At 40.7% G+C, this 16,997-nt stretch overlaps 1 protein-coding gene across 3 annotated transcripts in view; it reads right to left on the bottom strand.

Moving 5' to 3' along the window:
* PRR16 (proline rich 16) overlaps positions 1-13,762 on the bottom strand; it is a 181,281-nt gene extending 167,519 nt beyond the window's left edge. For 2 of the 3 annotated variants that reach the window (XM_030004966.1, XM_030004965.1), the window contains exon 1: positions 13,475-13,762. In XM_030004966.1, coding sequence (XP_029860826.1) covers positions 13,475-13,636 — 162 coding nt within the window. In that variant the 5' untranslated portion in view covers positions 13,637-13,762. Of the gene's footprint in view, positions 1-5,901; positions 6,103-13,474 lie in introns of those variants that run through there. The other variant, XM_030004967.1, reaches the window with a different exon arrangement.
* Positions 13,763-16,997: the final 3,235 nt, after the last annotated feature.

Here is a 16,997-nt window from a genome sequence, read left to right as displayed (position 1 = left end):
CCAATAGAAGGGTCCTGGATTCAGAGACATAGTTTCTTCTTTCCAGTTGCCTATTCTTAAATAAAACATAGACCACCACAGAGAAAAGTCATGACATTTCAGATAATATCACAAGCTGAGTTTATGGCTGCAATGTCTTTTACTACAATTTCACCTTCCTTTTCTAACTAGAAAAACTGTCAGGTGAAGCTTTTTTCCCTGCCATCTGCCTCCTTTTTCTTCTTTTCTTTCTTCCTGCATTTTCTCCAAGTTCTTCATTCTATGTCAACAGTTCCAGCATCTGTGACATCCTGAGGTTTTACCAAGAATTAAAAAAAAATCACAAATAATTCTTCCTGCTTTTTATAGTTACTATTTTCTTCACACCTGTAGTGAAAATTACCTATCTTGTTACACAAGGCAAGGATGAGCAGCAGAGGCGCAAAAGCAGTCTGCAACTCAAGAAGATAACACTGTGTCAACATTCATCCTGAATATACTTTTTGGAGAGTAACAACACAGAACCTTTCTAAAAAGAAACTGTTAAATACTTGCTGAATTTAATGCAACATGTTTGCCTTCTCATTTAGGAAAGCAGACCATTCACTTTCAAGATTTCTTTCCTGATAACATGCACACTGCAATGATAGAGGACCACACTACTATCTCATCCTGCAAATACTTCTGCTTAGCCTGTGAGTCTCTACAGAGCTTTTACAGTTTCATTATTTCTCAGAAGTGGTTCAGAAAACACCGAGGTAATTTGTTCCCCTTTGATGTCCTTAAAGAAAATCATTCCTTCAGAGAAATCTCTTTCTACAGAGCTAGAAACAGGATGTGCTTCCTAAAAAAAAGGAGGACGCCTTTTGTATTGTCTGCAACCAATTCCACTAGAAGACATTCATGCATGAACACAGAAAATTATGTAAGGCACATGTCTATGTCACAGGAGACAAGTTCTTCAAGTAGTCTAACTACAACACAGTGCTCTGTGTATGTTAATTTATTATACATATATTTTGCATCTCAAATAAATGCCATACAAAAATCAGAAGCAGAAGGAAATCGAAGATAAGGGTACTGCTAAGGGAAAAAGACTGTGATAAACCTCCTCTTAATCTGTACTACTACTAAAATTTTAACAAAATTTTATTGTCACTGTTTATTTGTTTGCCTATTGGGTTTTTCTGCCTCGATTAAACAGTTTCCATTCACAAAAACATTGTACTATGCTTCCTGTGTCTGTATCACATGACAGTCTGCAGTAGGAAGCACATGAAGACTCCAAGAACACCTCCTTCACCAGAAGAAAACCTTAAAGCCACAGACACTTGCCACTGCTCTATGTTAGAAGAAAGCAAGATGCTGACATCTTGTCCTCTAGCCATACAGGCTCCCAAAGTCTAACACAAAGTTCTTCAATAAAAAAATAGTACTTAAGTGTTGTAAGACTATAGTTACTGTACAAAAAGCAAGGAAACAATTTAATCTGTTCAAAATAGACATTTAATTATCATAAAATCCACTTGATCAAGATTTAATGGCAGTACATTAGCATTTATGTAACAGACAACTTTGTTGCATTACATACAAGAAACCATGTATAGAAAGAAGACATATCATATCTGTAATTCACAGTGATCGCAATGATGCCTCATTCTTGATTAATAAACTAAGCTGAGAAATAATAGATGAACATGGGAGAAGTACTCTGCCTGTACAAAACAAGCACTTATTAAAACAAGAAGTTGATTTTTAGAAAATGAAGGCTCAATAATGTTCCAAATTCCCTCTGACCCTTGCCACTCTTTCAAAAGATAGCTATAAAAGAAACAAAAATCATTTGAAAAGCTGTCACGTAATACCAGGACATTAATGCTATATTATGAGATGTCACTGTCAGAAGTGATGAAAAGTAAACAGAAGCATGCTTCACATTTTGCAGATGATCCACAAGATCTGCAGAAATATAGATCCTTCCTTCTTTTTGTAATAGATTATTATTAACCACACCTGACTCCACAATACAAAGCATCAAGTCAAGGTTGTTTACATTTTTTCAAAGAAAGAATTCATCCAGAGGGTTGTTTATTAACTTTTTCTTTTAGTATTTTATTTTATGCCTTTGACTAATATCTGTTAAACATTCAAGCTCAGAAATAATTCATATTCTAAACCAGAGGTAAGTTTGCAGCAGACTACCAAATTACAGAGAAAATAACTGACTAGGTACATTTAATATTCTGTTGAAAGTATTATAAAAGTGGCCCCTATTTCTAAGGTGGTGTACACTGAAAAAAATTTGACTTTGATAGAGCTGATTTTTTTTTTTAATTCGTAAGAAACTTGATGTAGAGATTCACGATGCTAGCCAAGTATTCATCTCCTAGAAATAGTATACAGCAGTAATTCATTAAGATACAGTCAGCTTTTCTACTAGGATACTACCTGTTATACTTACAATCTTGCCACAAACACTCAGAAAAGATTCACTAGTGAACACTAGATTTTAAAAGTCCTTTTAAGGACTTCTAACATTTTAGATGATATTTTTAGAGATTTTTAAAAGCCATTTCCATCAGTTACCTAACATTAAATGTAAAATTCCTACACGCGTATCAAATATCCAGAATGACTGACACCACTTAAGGACAACAGGCCAGTTATTATAAGATGGCACAGGTCTATCAAAGTCAAATTAAGTTTATTCAGTGTACACCACCTTAGAAATAGGGCGAAAAAAGTCACTCAAGCCACTGTTCTAATTGTATTATAGTATCCTCAGTTTCACTATATCCTTCAAACCTTCCTCAAAGACAAACCTGAATATATTCAATGTATCATTTTTTCTGTCTTGTTCTTGATGTTTTAATTTGAAGAAAGAAACAGACTATGTGAAGTCTGTACTAAATAAAAAGTTCTCAGTCCTCTGCAGCAGATTTTTTTTCTAGTTCAGCATCCCCAGCACCTGAAGTAATACAACTTTTTGTTGTGCAACTTATCCATCCATCCCTACTTTAAAGATTATTGTGTGTAGCAATATATTGGCTTGGGGGTTGGGCCTTCTTTTGTGCAGTTATATTGACTCATATATCTTTGTAGTACACTATATTTTCCATGATATTCATCAACTTAATTGAAAGTCTCAGCTTAGTCAAATACCTTGATGGTTACACTGTATCACATCAGCAAAGCCTCTGCTTGCTAAGATTCAAGACAGCTAATGAAAATAATTAACTGAAGTGTTTACACATGATTTAAAGAGCTTACAACCCAACCATTCAAATTCTATGAAATTTTTTTTAATAGACAGAATCAAATAACCACCATCTGAAAAACAAGCACGTGCAAATCCATTGCCAACAGGTAACAACAAAAAAATAACAATCACAAAATCCTCATTCTCTTGCCTCAACATAAACCTCCCAGTTTGGTCAAACACCAGTTTTCTGTAAGCCTTACAGGTTCACAGTACCACCTGTACTTTGATTTCAAGAAACAAAAGTTATTACTTCAGCAGGTATGTATGCTTGTATAGTTTCCTAGTCTTAATAAATTATGCAAACTACCAGACACTGTGTCCATACACAGGATATTTCTTTATCCAAATGCCACAGCTTTACTGAACGTTAAAACAGTCCATAAAATTACCTATAAGCAATGAAAGTCAAATAAGCCTAGAGTGTACCACTCCAGATAAAACTCGGTAGCACTAGCAGAAACCACCTGCTGTGGTAAACTTATCCCATTCAAATGGTCTCTGCAATCATCAGTAAAAACACCTCGAGAATAAAGTACACTCTAGTTGGTAACTGAAAACCATTTATTTAAGAAAGTAGCACTGAGTATTTTGAGAAGAGATGGGATTGAATTTTAAATATTCTGGATGCTGAACTGGAAAGCTGGAAAACAACGTTAACCTATCATGGACTTTACATGAAAAGCTTTTGCTTGTAATAACAATGCAGATAACTTTGGATCCAAACAACACAGCTTTCAGTTGCTATACCAGTTTGGAAATTGAGCTAGAAAAAAATACTAACAATGTTTCCAGATCCTACACAGAAGAATCTCCTATTAGCATGCGAAAGATGCGTGAGGAGAACAATTGTGTTACTAACATGAATGCCAGAGTCACCTGAAATTCTTTAAGACCAATGTCAAAATATTCATGTTGACTTTCCTGAGTCAACATTCAAGAATGGAGACACAAGCACTCTCACATTTAACAAGCCAGATGTCATTTAGATAGTCACTAACAGTGAGGTAGATAAAGTTGCAGAAGCACCAGAGACTTAGGAAGGAAAAGAGGAAAAGGGGTAGGAAAAGAAAAAAAAAAGCCTCATAGGGATTAGTATGATGCAACAGATGATGAGAAATCAAAGTGAAAATTGACATCTGCAGAGGTTGGAGCAGAGGGGCAAAATTAATCTGAATGGTTCAAAGTTAATTTGAGTAATTACTTTGGGCTTGCCTGGACAATTTCATTTGGAGGTGGGGAAAAGGATATATCATAGTTTCATGGAGAGATGTTACAGATGAGTGGCATTCCTATAAAAGCAGAAGAAGCTACAGCCCTCCCTTCCCATCATCACTGCCTAATGTCACACACATGCTCCAGTGGCTGCACTCACTTACAAACACCAGCTCCAAATCCTTGGTGTATGCATCCGTTATATTTATATAGGGAGTTATACTGTAAATCTGTTATTCTTCTGCCTGAAAGTAAGCAAAATCCAGATTCAGATCACAGGCAGTGAGAAGTCAATAACCATTTATAACTGCAACTTTAATGAAAAAGTAGAGAATATGTTTTTCAGCCAATTTAAAATTTTCAGATAAATATTTATTGAGGGAAGCTAATGTTTGTAACATAGCATTTTTACTGAATATAGACATGATTTTTTGATGCCACATCTGGAGTACTGTGTGCAGTTCTGGGTTCCCCAGTACAAGACAGATATGAACGTACTGGAGCTAGTCCAGCAAAAGGTTGGGAAAATGACTAAGGGGTTGGAGCATCTGTTTTATGAGAAGCAGTTGAGAGAACTGTTATTTGGAGAACAGAAGGCTCAGGGGAATCTTATCCCAATGTGTACAAATACTTGATTGGAACGAGTAAGAAGACGAAGCCAGACTCTTCTCAGTGGTGCTAAATGAGAGGACAACAGGCAACAGGCACAAATTGAAATACAGGAAATTCTACTTAACACAAGACAAAACATTTTTACTGTAAGGTTGATTCAACACTGGAATAGGTAGTCCAAAAAGGCTGTGGAGTCACCATCCCTGAAGATATTCAAGAACAAGATACTAAGCAACCTGCTCTAGTTGACACTTGAATGGGTGAGACAATTTCCAGGGGTCCTTTTCAACCTCAGCCAGTCTGTGATTCTATATTTAAAAATAAATACATTTGTTCCAATTATTTGTCCAATAACTACTGAAGTTTCAGTAGTTAATTCAGCTGGACAATTACTCTCTTGTTAGTATGTGTCCTTACATGAATTCAGAGAACTAACACCAAAAAAAGTGTTATTTTTGCCCCGTTTTAACAAATAGGCAAGAAAAAGCCAAAGGCGTATCACAAAAAAAAAGAATCTCAATGACAAAACATGTGAAGAAAGAATTATACTTGGGTTTTGTTACGCCGCAGTAAAGACAAGACATACTGACTTTGGTTTTTTACATTTTCACATTAATTTTATACAGAAAGGACAGAGTTACATGGGTATAAAACAATAAATTACAATGGAGAAGCAAGCCCAAACTGTTCATTTGTTAATGTTTTCAGTTTGTTTGTCCATTTTTAAAATCTGCATCTTTCAGACCACATAAGCTGCCTGCTTTAACACAGTGTCATCTCCAGTAAAGTATAAAATGTTATTAGATATCAAAATTTTGAATACTTTAAGCACTTACCTCACTTCCTGCAGTTGAATGGAAAGCCCAAATCTAGTTTTTGGTTCCCCACCAAGGTCCTGGAGCCCCATGCAGATGATCTCACTTTAAACAAATAATAAACTTCTCACACTATTTTCAGAAGTATTAAATTATCTTCTTCTCTTACTTACAACACAAATGATTACAAGTAAGGATGTCTTACTCTGCTTCTACCTTGAAGCTGTTCACTGAAAGAACTGTAAACAGACCACAATAAAAAGAAGAACATAATGTCATCATGGGTGAAAGACTAAAATAATTACTGCAGATTTATCAGAAAATATTTAAGGAGAAAAAACTGGAAGGTGTTTTAAAATTGCAGGATTTTTCAGATTACTGAGAAATAATCTACAGTGAAATCTGGAAATGATTCAACATCAGTGCTCTCAGTTTTCATAATGTAATGGCACATGCTGCATGAAACAATGGATGAGTCTGTCAACCTTTAAAGACATATGAACATACTATAATTTTTGCAAAAGCAACAACTGATGGTACACCTGTTTGGAGGCAATTGCTCCTCGCTAGTCCCATCGGCTGTAGCACAATAATTTTAAACCAAACCAGAATGGCTGCAGCTCCGCCACCAAGGCCTCCCACCCCAGTCATTCAACACACGCGACCTGACACAGGGAAGCTGTAGTGAGAGATCTGCTAGAGGATTTTCTCAGCCCTTCCAGAGTGAAAGCAGGCTCTGCTTTTCTTCTTCCCCTGAATAGAGCAAGAAAGGGCATTTTGAAGCAGTGCAGGTAGCTGCAGCAAGAATGACCAGAGTCAATGATGTACAGAGCTGCACACGAGCTGTAAGAGAAGGAGGCATATAAAACACAGCCCTATCTACATATAGGTAATGACTAAGCTAACGTTAACGTGCATGGCTGAATGTCAGCCACAGGCTATGTGGCAAGGACAGCAGTCCATATGCAAAATAGACCCTTTCAATCTGTCTGCCTCACAGCAACAACATCTACTGAAGGAAAAAATGGGGACACCTGAGCAGGATATACATGAGCTACCTGTGAGGTCACCGACCATTCAGATCACCTGCCTTTCAAAGAACAGGTATAATATACAGAGAAGACTATAAGCCACCAGTATTTTGCAGCTCTAAAATAAATGAAAACTAGAAGAGGATAGTCATGCTCTTCATAAAGGTATTGTGAAACAGGTACTATGGGAAAGTACTCTTTAAACTCAGGGACATTTGCACCTCTCCCACACCTCCCCCAGGAGAAGTTTTAATTAGTTGTGTACGAATAGACTGTGAGTAGTAATTTGGCTGGAAGTTTTTGACTGGAAGTGGGAAGGCCATTCCAGAACTTTGTCCAATGTGAGTATTGGGAACAGAAGCATTGTTTCATTTCCAGAGGAAACTTGTAAAAATCTGCAAAACTTTAATGATGGTGCTCAACCAAATAATTGTTTTTGCATGACACATTCATACATACACATGGCAGCAACTGATTCCTCTGAATTCTGAAGTTTTAATAAAAATGAAGCAGCCCAAAACTAACTTCTGTCACCCTTAAACTCATTTTTGTTCCTACCTGAAGTCAATGGAAAAACCTAACTGCAACAGACTGAAGTTCATGCCTCACTATTTCTGTTTTCTGTATCATGGTCAGTAGTGCACAGACTGTGTGAAGTTCAAGCTTTAGCACAAAGATACATATTTTCACTGAGGTACTGTTTTTATTTGAAAACTGAATTTATATATGCTCTATTTAGCTCATGATTGCACAATACACATTACTATCAGGAGCTTAGTATTGCATAAAAGGAATGAAGTAGCTGACATGAGTGTTTATAAAAACAAAATAGCTAGCATAAATTGACAGCATGCTTCCCTCTGTCAAGCCTCTTGATATTAACAAGCAATGCTCTATATGTACACTAGTTATTCTTTTCATTGTGTTACACAATACAATTACTAAGTCTTTGTAGCTTTGATTACAAATCAGATGTGGAGCAACCTTACCTTGTCATATATCAGCATTTAAAATGTTCCTGACAACCTTAACACAGAGAGTTTTTTAAGGTTCACAGCTACCTTTTAGCTCTATTAGCTTTATTGACACTACCAGCGTAAGAATTTTATCTTAATATATTTGCACTTTTTTGTTGTGTATAAATGTATAAATGCTTCACAGACCACAAGAAATAAAAGGAAAGGAAAATTATGATTCAGTTACCTGCAATGATTATTTATGGCCCTGTTTGGACCCCTGGGCAGATCACAATAAAGTTGCTGTGCAGTGCTTCTCTGACATAATGAATCATACTCTGCACTTACAATAAACATCCAGGTACAGTTCATGATTGCATCTGTCACTAAGGACTGCAATAAGAAATCAGAAAAAAAGTCTGTCACTGGAGAGATTTGCAAGTTTTGGAACGGGCAATGCCACTAATCATACAACACCTTGGTCCTGGTGCCTGAACTGGACCACAACCCCATCTACAGCAACAAAAATCAGAAGAAAGCTTCAGTCCTTCTCACATCTCACTGACCAGATCTGCATATAGAGAGTGTATCCACTGAAGCAAGACTCCAAGAGGAACACTGTTAAGAGGGCCAGCTGTTAAGATCCAGAATCCATACATAAGAAGGGTACCTGCATTTATTGGATTTCTAATGGTAGGATCAAGTATGCTCAAAAACCTCTTCCTTCAACTGCCCCTACCTAGCAAAAGGAGCAGCAGGTCCTTGACATCTGGAGATAGCCCAAAAAGGTGAAGAGGCAGGGATCAGCAGGAGAAGAAGGAACAGATTAAAATGTTTTGCTATTGTTCTACCTACACTTAGATTTCTATACAGTATATTCTATACCTATGCTGTAATACCTGCCCTCCCGGCTTTCATGCAGCAATATGAACCTAAAACTTTTTTTTTGTTTTGGTGTCTGTATTGCTGCCTGCACATCAGAGATACTGATACGTGATTGACTGTTGCTGCTGAAATTCTCTTGGTGGATACAAACTGCAGCTTCCTACTTTCTGCATTACCAGCCAAGAACCTGAAGTGCCTTCCTCCCATCTGGATCATTAGCTGAACACAAAAATGAAAATGGAATGGAAAATATTGGTGTTGAAATTGTAATATGCTCCTGCAGGCCTGATCCAGAAATTAAGACCATGGAATAGATGACCACCCTCCACTTAGAATGATGACTGGCCTGGTTATGGAATAAGGTCATCTATCCCGTAACAAAATTTGTCATGGAGTTTGGGGGAAGGGGGGTTGGCATCTGCTAATTCCATCATCACTTAGAAAACATTATTTGTTAAGTCTTGCCCAAATTTTATAGATCACATCTTTATGGAAAATAAATGCATCAGTTAAATGAGGGAGGATTATTCACTTGTTCTGTCAGCAAGACATTTCTGGAGGATTTAAAGCAGAGGAGGAAGACTCAGAAAGACTGGAAATTTACTGGTGCATGTGCAATGTCTACGAGGGCTTCTGTTTCTCCTGCACCTCCATTTTGTTTTATTCTAAACATTAGCAATAGCTACACAGCTGCTTCCTTTCGATAAAAGGTTGAAGCATATTTAGCCAATTAAAAGCTATGCAAATGTTTCACACATAACTTCCAGGAATTTGTTCTGCATGATGAATTTTTATTACTACAAAAAGTATTTATCAAACAATTTAGTTAAGTATTTCCTTAATGTAAACAAGTGCAAGGCTACAGAAATGTGCAACATTATCGTAAAATGTGAAAGCAGGGAAATCTTAAAAATTATAATATCAACACTAAGATGATACAGACTCCTGTGCCCTGCTGCCCACAGGTGCACATGCAGACTCCCTACAATCCCTTCTGAAGTCATCAGAGAATTGGGGCTACATCATGCATTTTACATTCAAAATAGTTTGATTAGCTCATGTCTGCTGGTTTCCAATAGTGTTCATCACCTCATTATTTAGGTACCAGACAGATAAATATAATCTGCAAGGACGACAATAATAACCACCTTTCTAGACAGACTCCAGGGAAAAAGGTCTTTTATCCAATCCTCTGGAGGAGAACGAAGTTTAAGGCTTCACCAACTTAACTTTGAAATAGTCTGAACCTAAAGGAATAGTCAGTGTTACTCAATCCTCTGGCATCCCTTTGATTTTTCTTTGGAATGTTCATCAAATAACAGCCACTCTATTCATTTTAAATCCATTAATTTCTTCCAGCACAAAACCACATCCCACTGTTGGTATACACCCACTCAGTGTTTCCTTTTAGCAAGGAGACAAAACACGCCAAGTTTCTCCTAGGTTAACTGCACCCTGGAGAGGACTAGCCATACGTGAGCTCAGTCAGACTCTGGACTTAGCACCACTCCATCCTAACATGTCTCCTAGTCACCCCCCTTCTCCATCCTTAGTCTTTTTTGGTTACCTTATCCTAAGCAGACCAGACCAATAAATAAGGGACAAAAAAGATACAGATGTTCCACTTTTGAGACACAGTAACTCATAACATGTACTTGTTTTAATCCACATGATTTAGTCATGTGTTTTTACAGCAAATTTATAAGCTTCATGGTTTATGCATCTGGATTTAACACCCCATCCTCTCCCCACTCCTCCCTTCCCCCCTTTTAAGTACAAAAAATGTTAAGGCATCAATTAGAAAAAGCTTTGGAACAAGGGGCAGATGCAAATACATTAATGCAAGTAAACTATAACAAGCTAAATGTAACAAGACATAAAAGTCTTGTACAGCCATACTCCTTACCGTTACAGAACAGTTCACTCTGAAGCAATGAAACTCTTTCAGTTTGACAGAACTTTGAATATAAAATCTTACAAAAGAAGACCAAAGGATGCTAGAAGAGGACATCCAGTCTATTCCAATACCTAAAGTGCTACACTAAGCATAATCTAATAAATAATTAAATAATTTATATTTAAGGGCAACAAATAGGTAGACATAAATAGAAAAAAAAAGTATTCTACAAATGGCATAGTTTTAATATCACAACTAAATATTACTCTAACTGCACAAAAAAAGCCTTCATGCCCTACTACTGTAGCAGAATTGAAGTCTTTTTTAACACAATAGTAATAAAAAGAATGAAACGCTGTTTTCAGAACACTGTATTTCTAATAAAAGAAAAAAAAGGTTGTAGTACAACAGCTGGACTGCAGCAAACACCCAGTTAGAAAAAAAGGGTAGCCAAAACATTTCCAGAAGAACATAATTTGTAGTGAAAATGGAAATTGTGAACTTATATCCTCTAGTTTATCACTTTGCCTGGTCCTACAATTAAGAACCACAAATGAAGCACAGGTATACTTCTGTGTGTAATACACCAAAACTGACTATTGACCAACTTCCTATGTGCTTAATGAAAGATCTGTCAATTCTTCCTAACACCTACAAACGACCTATGAAAGAGACTGATTATAAATTTATAGTCTCATCAATTACCTTACTTTCACATAAAAAGGTATACATTGCATATACGTCAAGAGATCTTGTATAGACTTAGTCCATACTACAGAAGACAGACAATTGGAGGTACTCAGATGGCAAACTGCTGCGGACTTCTCAAAATAAATGTGGTACAAAGTGTATTTAACACATAATGATAATATTGCAAGCAAACAGATAATTGCATATGCAACCCTTGTTTGTCAGCGTATCACAGCTATCATCCTTATAAAACATATTTAGAGAAAAGCATTACTCAGAAGCCCATGTGTGGTTACGAACAAGATGTAATTATCCTTTTTATAAAAATACTTTTATTTCCTCAAAACAGATGCTATTGGCAATCCTTCCACCCTTCAACAGGTACATAGCACTTACAGAGTTACAGCACCATTTCTCTACAACTTGCCTTTTACATTTCACTCTACTTGGGAAAAGGAGTTCCACACCAGGCATTTCCCCATCAAGCAGAGGTAAATACAGCTCTCTTTCACAGATGCAGTCAACCAGAACAGACAAGTTTGCTAAGATAAAAGATGCCACAGTAAATGATGACATACGATCTCCACCTACAGTGATCTTGTTTGCTCACTAGAGAAAAGCTAGGACTGATAATGTGCAGAGAATGATTTACATTCATGGGACAGATCACAGTACATCCTCTCCAGGTCCTGAAAATGTGCTTCTGCAGCAACAGAGGCCAGTTTGCTCTATCAGTCTTTAAAATGCTGGAAGAACTGCCCTACAAACAATGTTTATTTCCACTTCAAAATACCTCAAAAAATTACAAAGCACAGACAAGCAGCACATTAAGGGAAAGAGAAATTATAGATATAATTTCAAACAAAGGAGAAATCTGGAATTGTGGATGAGAAAGAAGTCTAACAGCTGTGATTAGTGAGCTGTGTGTTTATACATCTTTCAACATTATATGAACCACTGGGTGAATTTCAGAGTGCCTCAGATGGCAAAAGTCTGTTGAATGAAACTTGTTGACAATGTTGTTAAAACAGAAAACTAATATTTGATAGCAAAAAAACACAGCCTGTTATAAATGTCAAATACAGGATTATAAAGCAATGCACAGAGATTCTGGACTTGAATTTCGGTGCATAATCCAACCATCTGTCGACCAGTTGTGTAGCAAAATCAAGATAACGTGGAAATCTCCAAAAGGACAGCCAAATTCTCTTCCTTCGGCTACAGCATCTCCCTGCTTATGAACACGCCCGCGGTAATCGCACTCTGCCTGCAGATTAACCTAGGGGAGATGACACTCGCCACCGGCAAAAGGAAGATTGCAAAGGCAATCTTGCCAGATAGGCAGGATAAACAGGGCGCTCAGCTCCCGGTGAAGCAGCCTGCAGAGGCAGAAGCAGACTTAGGCGCGCCGATACTGCCGAGCCGGGCAAGGACCCTTCACCCAGGGCGCCGGGTGCGGGGGGGTCTGGAACCCCCCAGCCCTCACCGGCCGGGAGATCCGAGCCGGGCTGCTGCCGGGGGGTGAATATGGGGCTGCACCGTGCAGCCGAAAAGTTAAACCCGCTGGAGCAGGAGTGGAGCTGCTCCTGACGCCTCTCCCGCCGTCGGGATGCCGGCCCGGTGGAGCCCGGGATCGGGCAGGGCTGCGGATCCCTCAGCAACCCCGAACAGCCTCCTGGCCCCGCGGAGACCCTGCAGGAGAGGCACCCCTTGCCTCCCGGAAAGAAAAAAAAAAAAAAAAAACCCAACCAAACAAACAAAAAGAACCCCAAACTCCGAGGACTGCGCCGAGGTGGGAAGTCCCCGGGAAGAGCCGCCTCGCAGCTGGGGGGTGCACGACCGGCCCCGGGGGCGCACCTCACCCGGGACACGGGGCTCCGGCGGAGCCGCCCCGTCCCGTTCCGGATCGCCGGGCGCCGCAGCCAGGCACAGCCGCCCGCCCCGGGGCACGGCCGGGGGCCGCGCCGTGCCCAGCCTGGACACCAGTTGCACGACCCCGGTGAAGAAGTGGCGAACGGAGCCTGGGGGCGGCGGCGGAGCCCCGGGGGGAGCAGCGCCCCCGGGCCACGGGCGAGGGGTGCTCGCCCCCCACAGGGCAGCCCGGGGGTCCGCCCGCGCAGCCCTCCGCTTCTCACCTCCTTAAGTTCCTTGGCCACGTCTTTCAGGTCCCCCAGGACTAATTCCAAATCCTCCACGATGATCTTGATCTGCTCCTTCACCTTGGCTTTGGAGGCTGCCGGCGGCCCCTCGGACGGCGACGAGGAGGAGGATGCGGTCCCCTTGGACTGGGCGGACATCCTTCGGGGCAGCCCGGCTCGGCCAGGGGGGGACGCAGGTCAGGCGAGCGCGGCGGCCGCCGGCCGCCCGGCCCCGTCCCTCCGGCTCCCGGAGCTGCCGCAGCCGCTGCCGCCGCCGCCGCCTGCCCGCCCCGCGCATCCCGCGCCGGGGGCGCCGAGCCGCGCCGCGCTCCGCCGGGCGGCCGCGCTGTGCAGCTGCCATCGGCTCCCGGGAGCGGCGCGGGGGCCCGGCTGCAGCCCGCCGTGCGCCGCGCCTGCGCCTCGCCCCGCCCGCGCCGCCGCCCGCTCCGGCTCCGGCTCCGGCTCCGGCTCCGACTCCGACTCCGGCTCCGGCTCCGGCCGGGGAGAGGGGCCGGGGGAGGAGCGCCCGCCGCCGCGGCATCGCCCCCGCCCGCGCCCCTCGGGGGCGGGGGAGGCAGGGCAACTCCTCCGGAAGAGGCGCTGGGCCCCGCTCGTCGCTGCCCGACGGCCCGCGGGGCCGAGTGCACGGCGCTGTATCATCCCCGGAGCCCCGCGCGGTGGTGCCCGGGCACGGGGGGTGGTTGCACCAGCTCTGCCGGAGAAGAATATTTACCCGCCAAAACAGCCCCCCCAAAAGGGAAACACTTTTAGTGGCTGGCTCATTGCAAAATTCCTGCCGAAGGAGACAAGAACGGTACCTGTTTTGGGTGAAAAAAAGTCGTTATTGGGAGGTAACACTCGCAGACCCCTGCACTGCAAAGTAGCCGTTCTGGCTCCTCCGGTAAGACTTCGCTGCGGTAAGGAGGCTATAGGAAGGATGGTGTTTCATAAATGCCACCGAATTGGTAAAAGGCACTTGCATGTCTCTGCCAAGCCCTCTATACTGCCCTGCAAACACAGAGTGATCAGCAGACCCTATTCTAGTAGGGAATTAAACGTTGTGCATCTCATCAGATAGAAATAAAAATGCACAGGAGCCAAAATGGCTTTTAGGAATATGCTACCCGGCTCTTTCTCTGAAGTAGGGGCCAGTGCTGCTTTTGAACACACACTTTTCCCTAGTGTTACGCAGAGATCGATCTGTGGGGCAAAAGGAAGAGATGGCTAGATACCATTCACCTCTGGTGGTGTTTCATCTTACTGCAAAAAGGTGGCACATTCAGGTAAAAGGAATTGGTTTAGGTATTTCTAAGTCCCACTAGCTATGAACAGCAAGAAGAGAGCGTGCAGCCAAGCCCCGCTTCAAGGATCACCATGCATGGTTGCAACTGACTTTGATGCTCTAAATGCTTCTGAGAGTTTTGGCAGCCTGAGATGTTTTAACCTAGCTAAAGCAGGAGGGAAAAAGCAGAAACCTTGCCCAGAGCGGTGTGTCTGCACATGGTAAAAATCTCACTTGGAGACAAACAGTTTGTCTCTGGGAAGGGTGTGGGACTGGGATATGAATAGACGGGGCCTGACAGCACCTCTTACTGCCTTGGATTGGGTGTCATTATCTTTCCACTTTTTACCACTATAAAACCTACCGTGTTTGGCTGAAATCATTTGTTAGTGGGCATATATTGTAGGTTTTTTTCCCCCAAGTGTCTCACAGACCTTTTAAATAATTTCAAGGAGGCCATGTTCAAGAAGAGCCCATGTCTTCCCTCTTGACTTTCCTCAAATCTCATGGTAGATTTTTTTCATCTCACCAAAGCAAAAGCTCTTCCAACACTGACTTTTAAAATCATTTCTCCTGGTTATTTTTGCTTAACTGTTTCTGTATGAGCAACAACATCATATGATTTTCAAAGCTAGCCAAGTAATACAGTCTGAATTTCCAAACTCCAGTCACCACTAAATTAGGAAGAAAGCAACCCACAAGTTGTTGAGTAAGTTTTAATTAATATGTTCGAATACTATTCCTTAAAGGTGTTGTATGTGCAGAAAAAAAGAAAACATTTATGAAAAGCTATGAGTGAAATTATCCATGCAGAAGCCAGCACATATCCCATTTATAATTAAAGAAAAAGTCTATTTTCTGACAGAAGTTAAGGATACTGTATAATGGCATACTGTACATACCTATCCATAATATGGCTTAAACAGGTAAGGGACGGTTTCTGCTACATTTCTGTAGTTCATCAACATTATCACAAAATTATTACCAGATTTGCTATAGACCCTCTAAATTATGTCCAGTCTAGTTGAGCATTCATTATTAGACATATTTTTCCTACACAGTTGCTTACTTTTTTATTGTCTCTGTATAAAGCCTTGACACCTCTCACTGCTAAGTATTTTTACTTTAAGAAGGGAAAATCGATTGCTGTTCTATCTCATCAGTTAGTTTTAAGTCATGACAAGACTTTACCCATAATCCTGTGGTTATCCAATTTCCTTTATCCTCTGACCATGTTTGGAGACTTCCCAAACTTCTGAAGATATAAATCGTGTCCACTTCACACATCCCTCTACTTTTGTAGTGACATTCTTCTAAGAGGTGTGCAGGATTATATAGTGGCTGATATTTTGCATTCATCCAAGTACCTACTGCTTATCGCTGAAAAAACTGACAGCTCTTATAAATCCTGAGTAAAGTTCATTATCCTATTGGTCTTGAAAACAACTTCATGCTTTTAAAAAATGTGCTATACCTTGCTAAACCATGTCTCAGTTAACTAGTAGGTAGTGTCCCATAGCAAAGTTATCTACCAGTTGTTCGATTTCTTTTGCTTCCGTCTTTTCAAGTAAATGTTACTTATCAGTGTGTTATCAGTTTATTCTTTTTGAAGTCTTTCTGTCTGTACCTTCACCAAACCTGAAGTGGCTTATCCGGGAAAAGAGGAGTAACTCCTTACTGGAAGTCTGACCTCTGGAGGCCATTAGGAAGATGCAGAGGATGCACAAGTGTCTCCAGAAATCTTGTGAGGGAAAGTTATTTTGGAAGTGAAAGCTTAAGACCTTCAAAGTGCAGTTCACTGATCTTCCACTAACACTTTTTAATCCAGAAAAAAGCACCCAAACAAAAACAAAACACACATTAAATGAATACTTAGTGAAGTAATGTGGCACTCAACCATACCGTTGCCAGCTGTGATCTCATTAAAGCTCACAAGTTGAGTTAGGCTTGGCCTGATCAGTAATTGGAAAGGACATCTCTCAGGAAAATCTTTCAAGATGCTGCAAAATTTTGTTTTGGTGATTCAGTAGATGGCACTTTTCCTTCTGGAAAAAAACGTCCTATATCTCAGCCCAGTGTTACAAGTAGAGTGAACTGAACATGCACACAAAGCAGTGATTTTATCATGCTGTTTTATTTATTCTATTAATTTTATGTGTGGAGTCACAAAGAGAGTTGGAAACTATGCAGGAAATCATAAGTAATCATAAAATGTACATGAATCACAGCAATAATGTT

This window comes from Aquila chrysaetos, chromosome Z (assembly GCF_900496995.4).
Source record: "Aquila chrysaetos chrysaetos chromosome Z, bAquChr1.4, whole genome shotgun sequence".
NCBI classification, from domain to species: domain Eukaryota; kingdom Metazoa; phylum Chordata; class Aves; order Accipitriformes; family Accipitridae; genus Aquila; species Aquila chrysaetos.
This window is presented reverse-complemented; position numbering and strand designations above follow the sequence as displayed.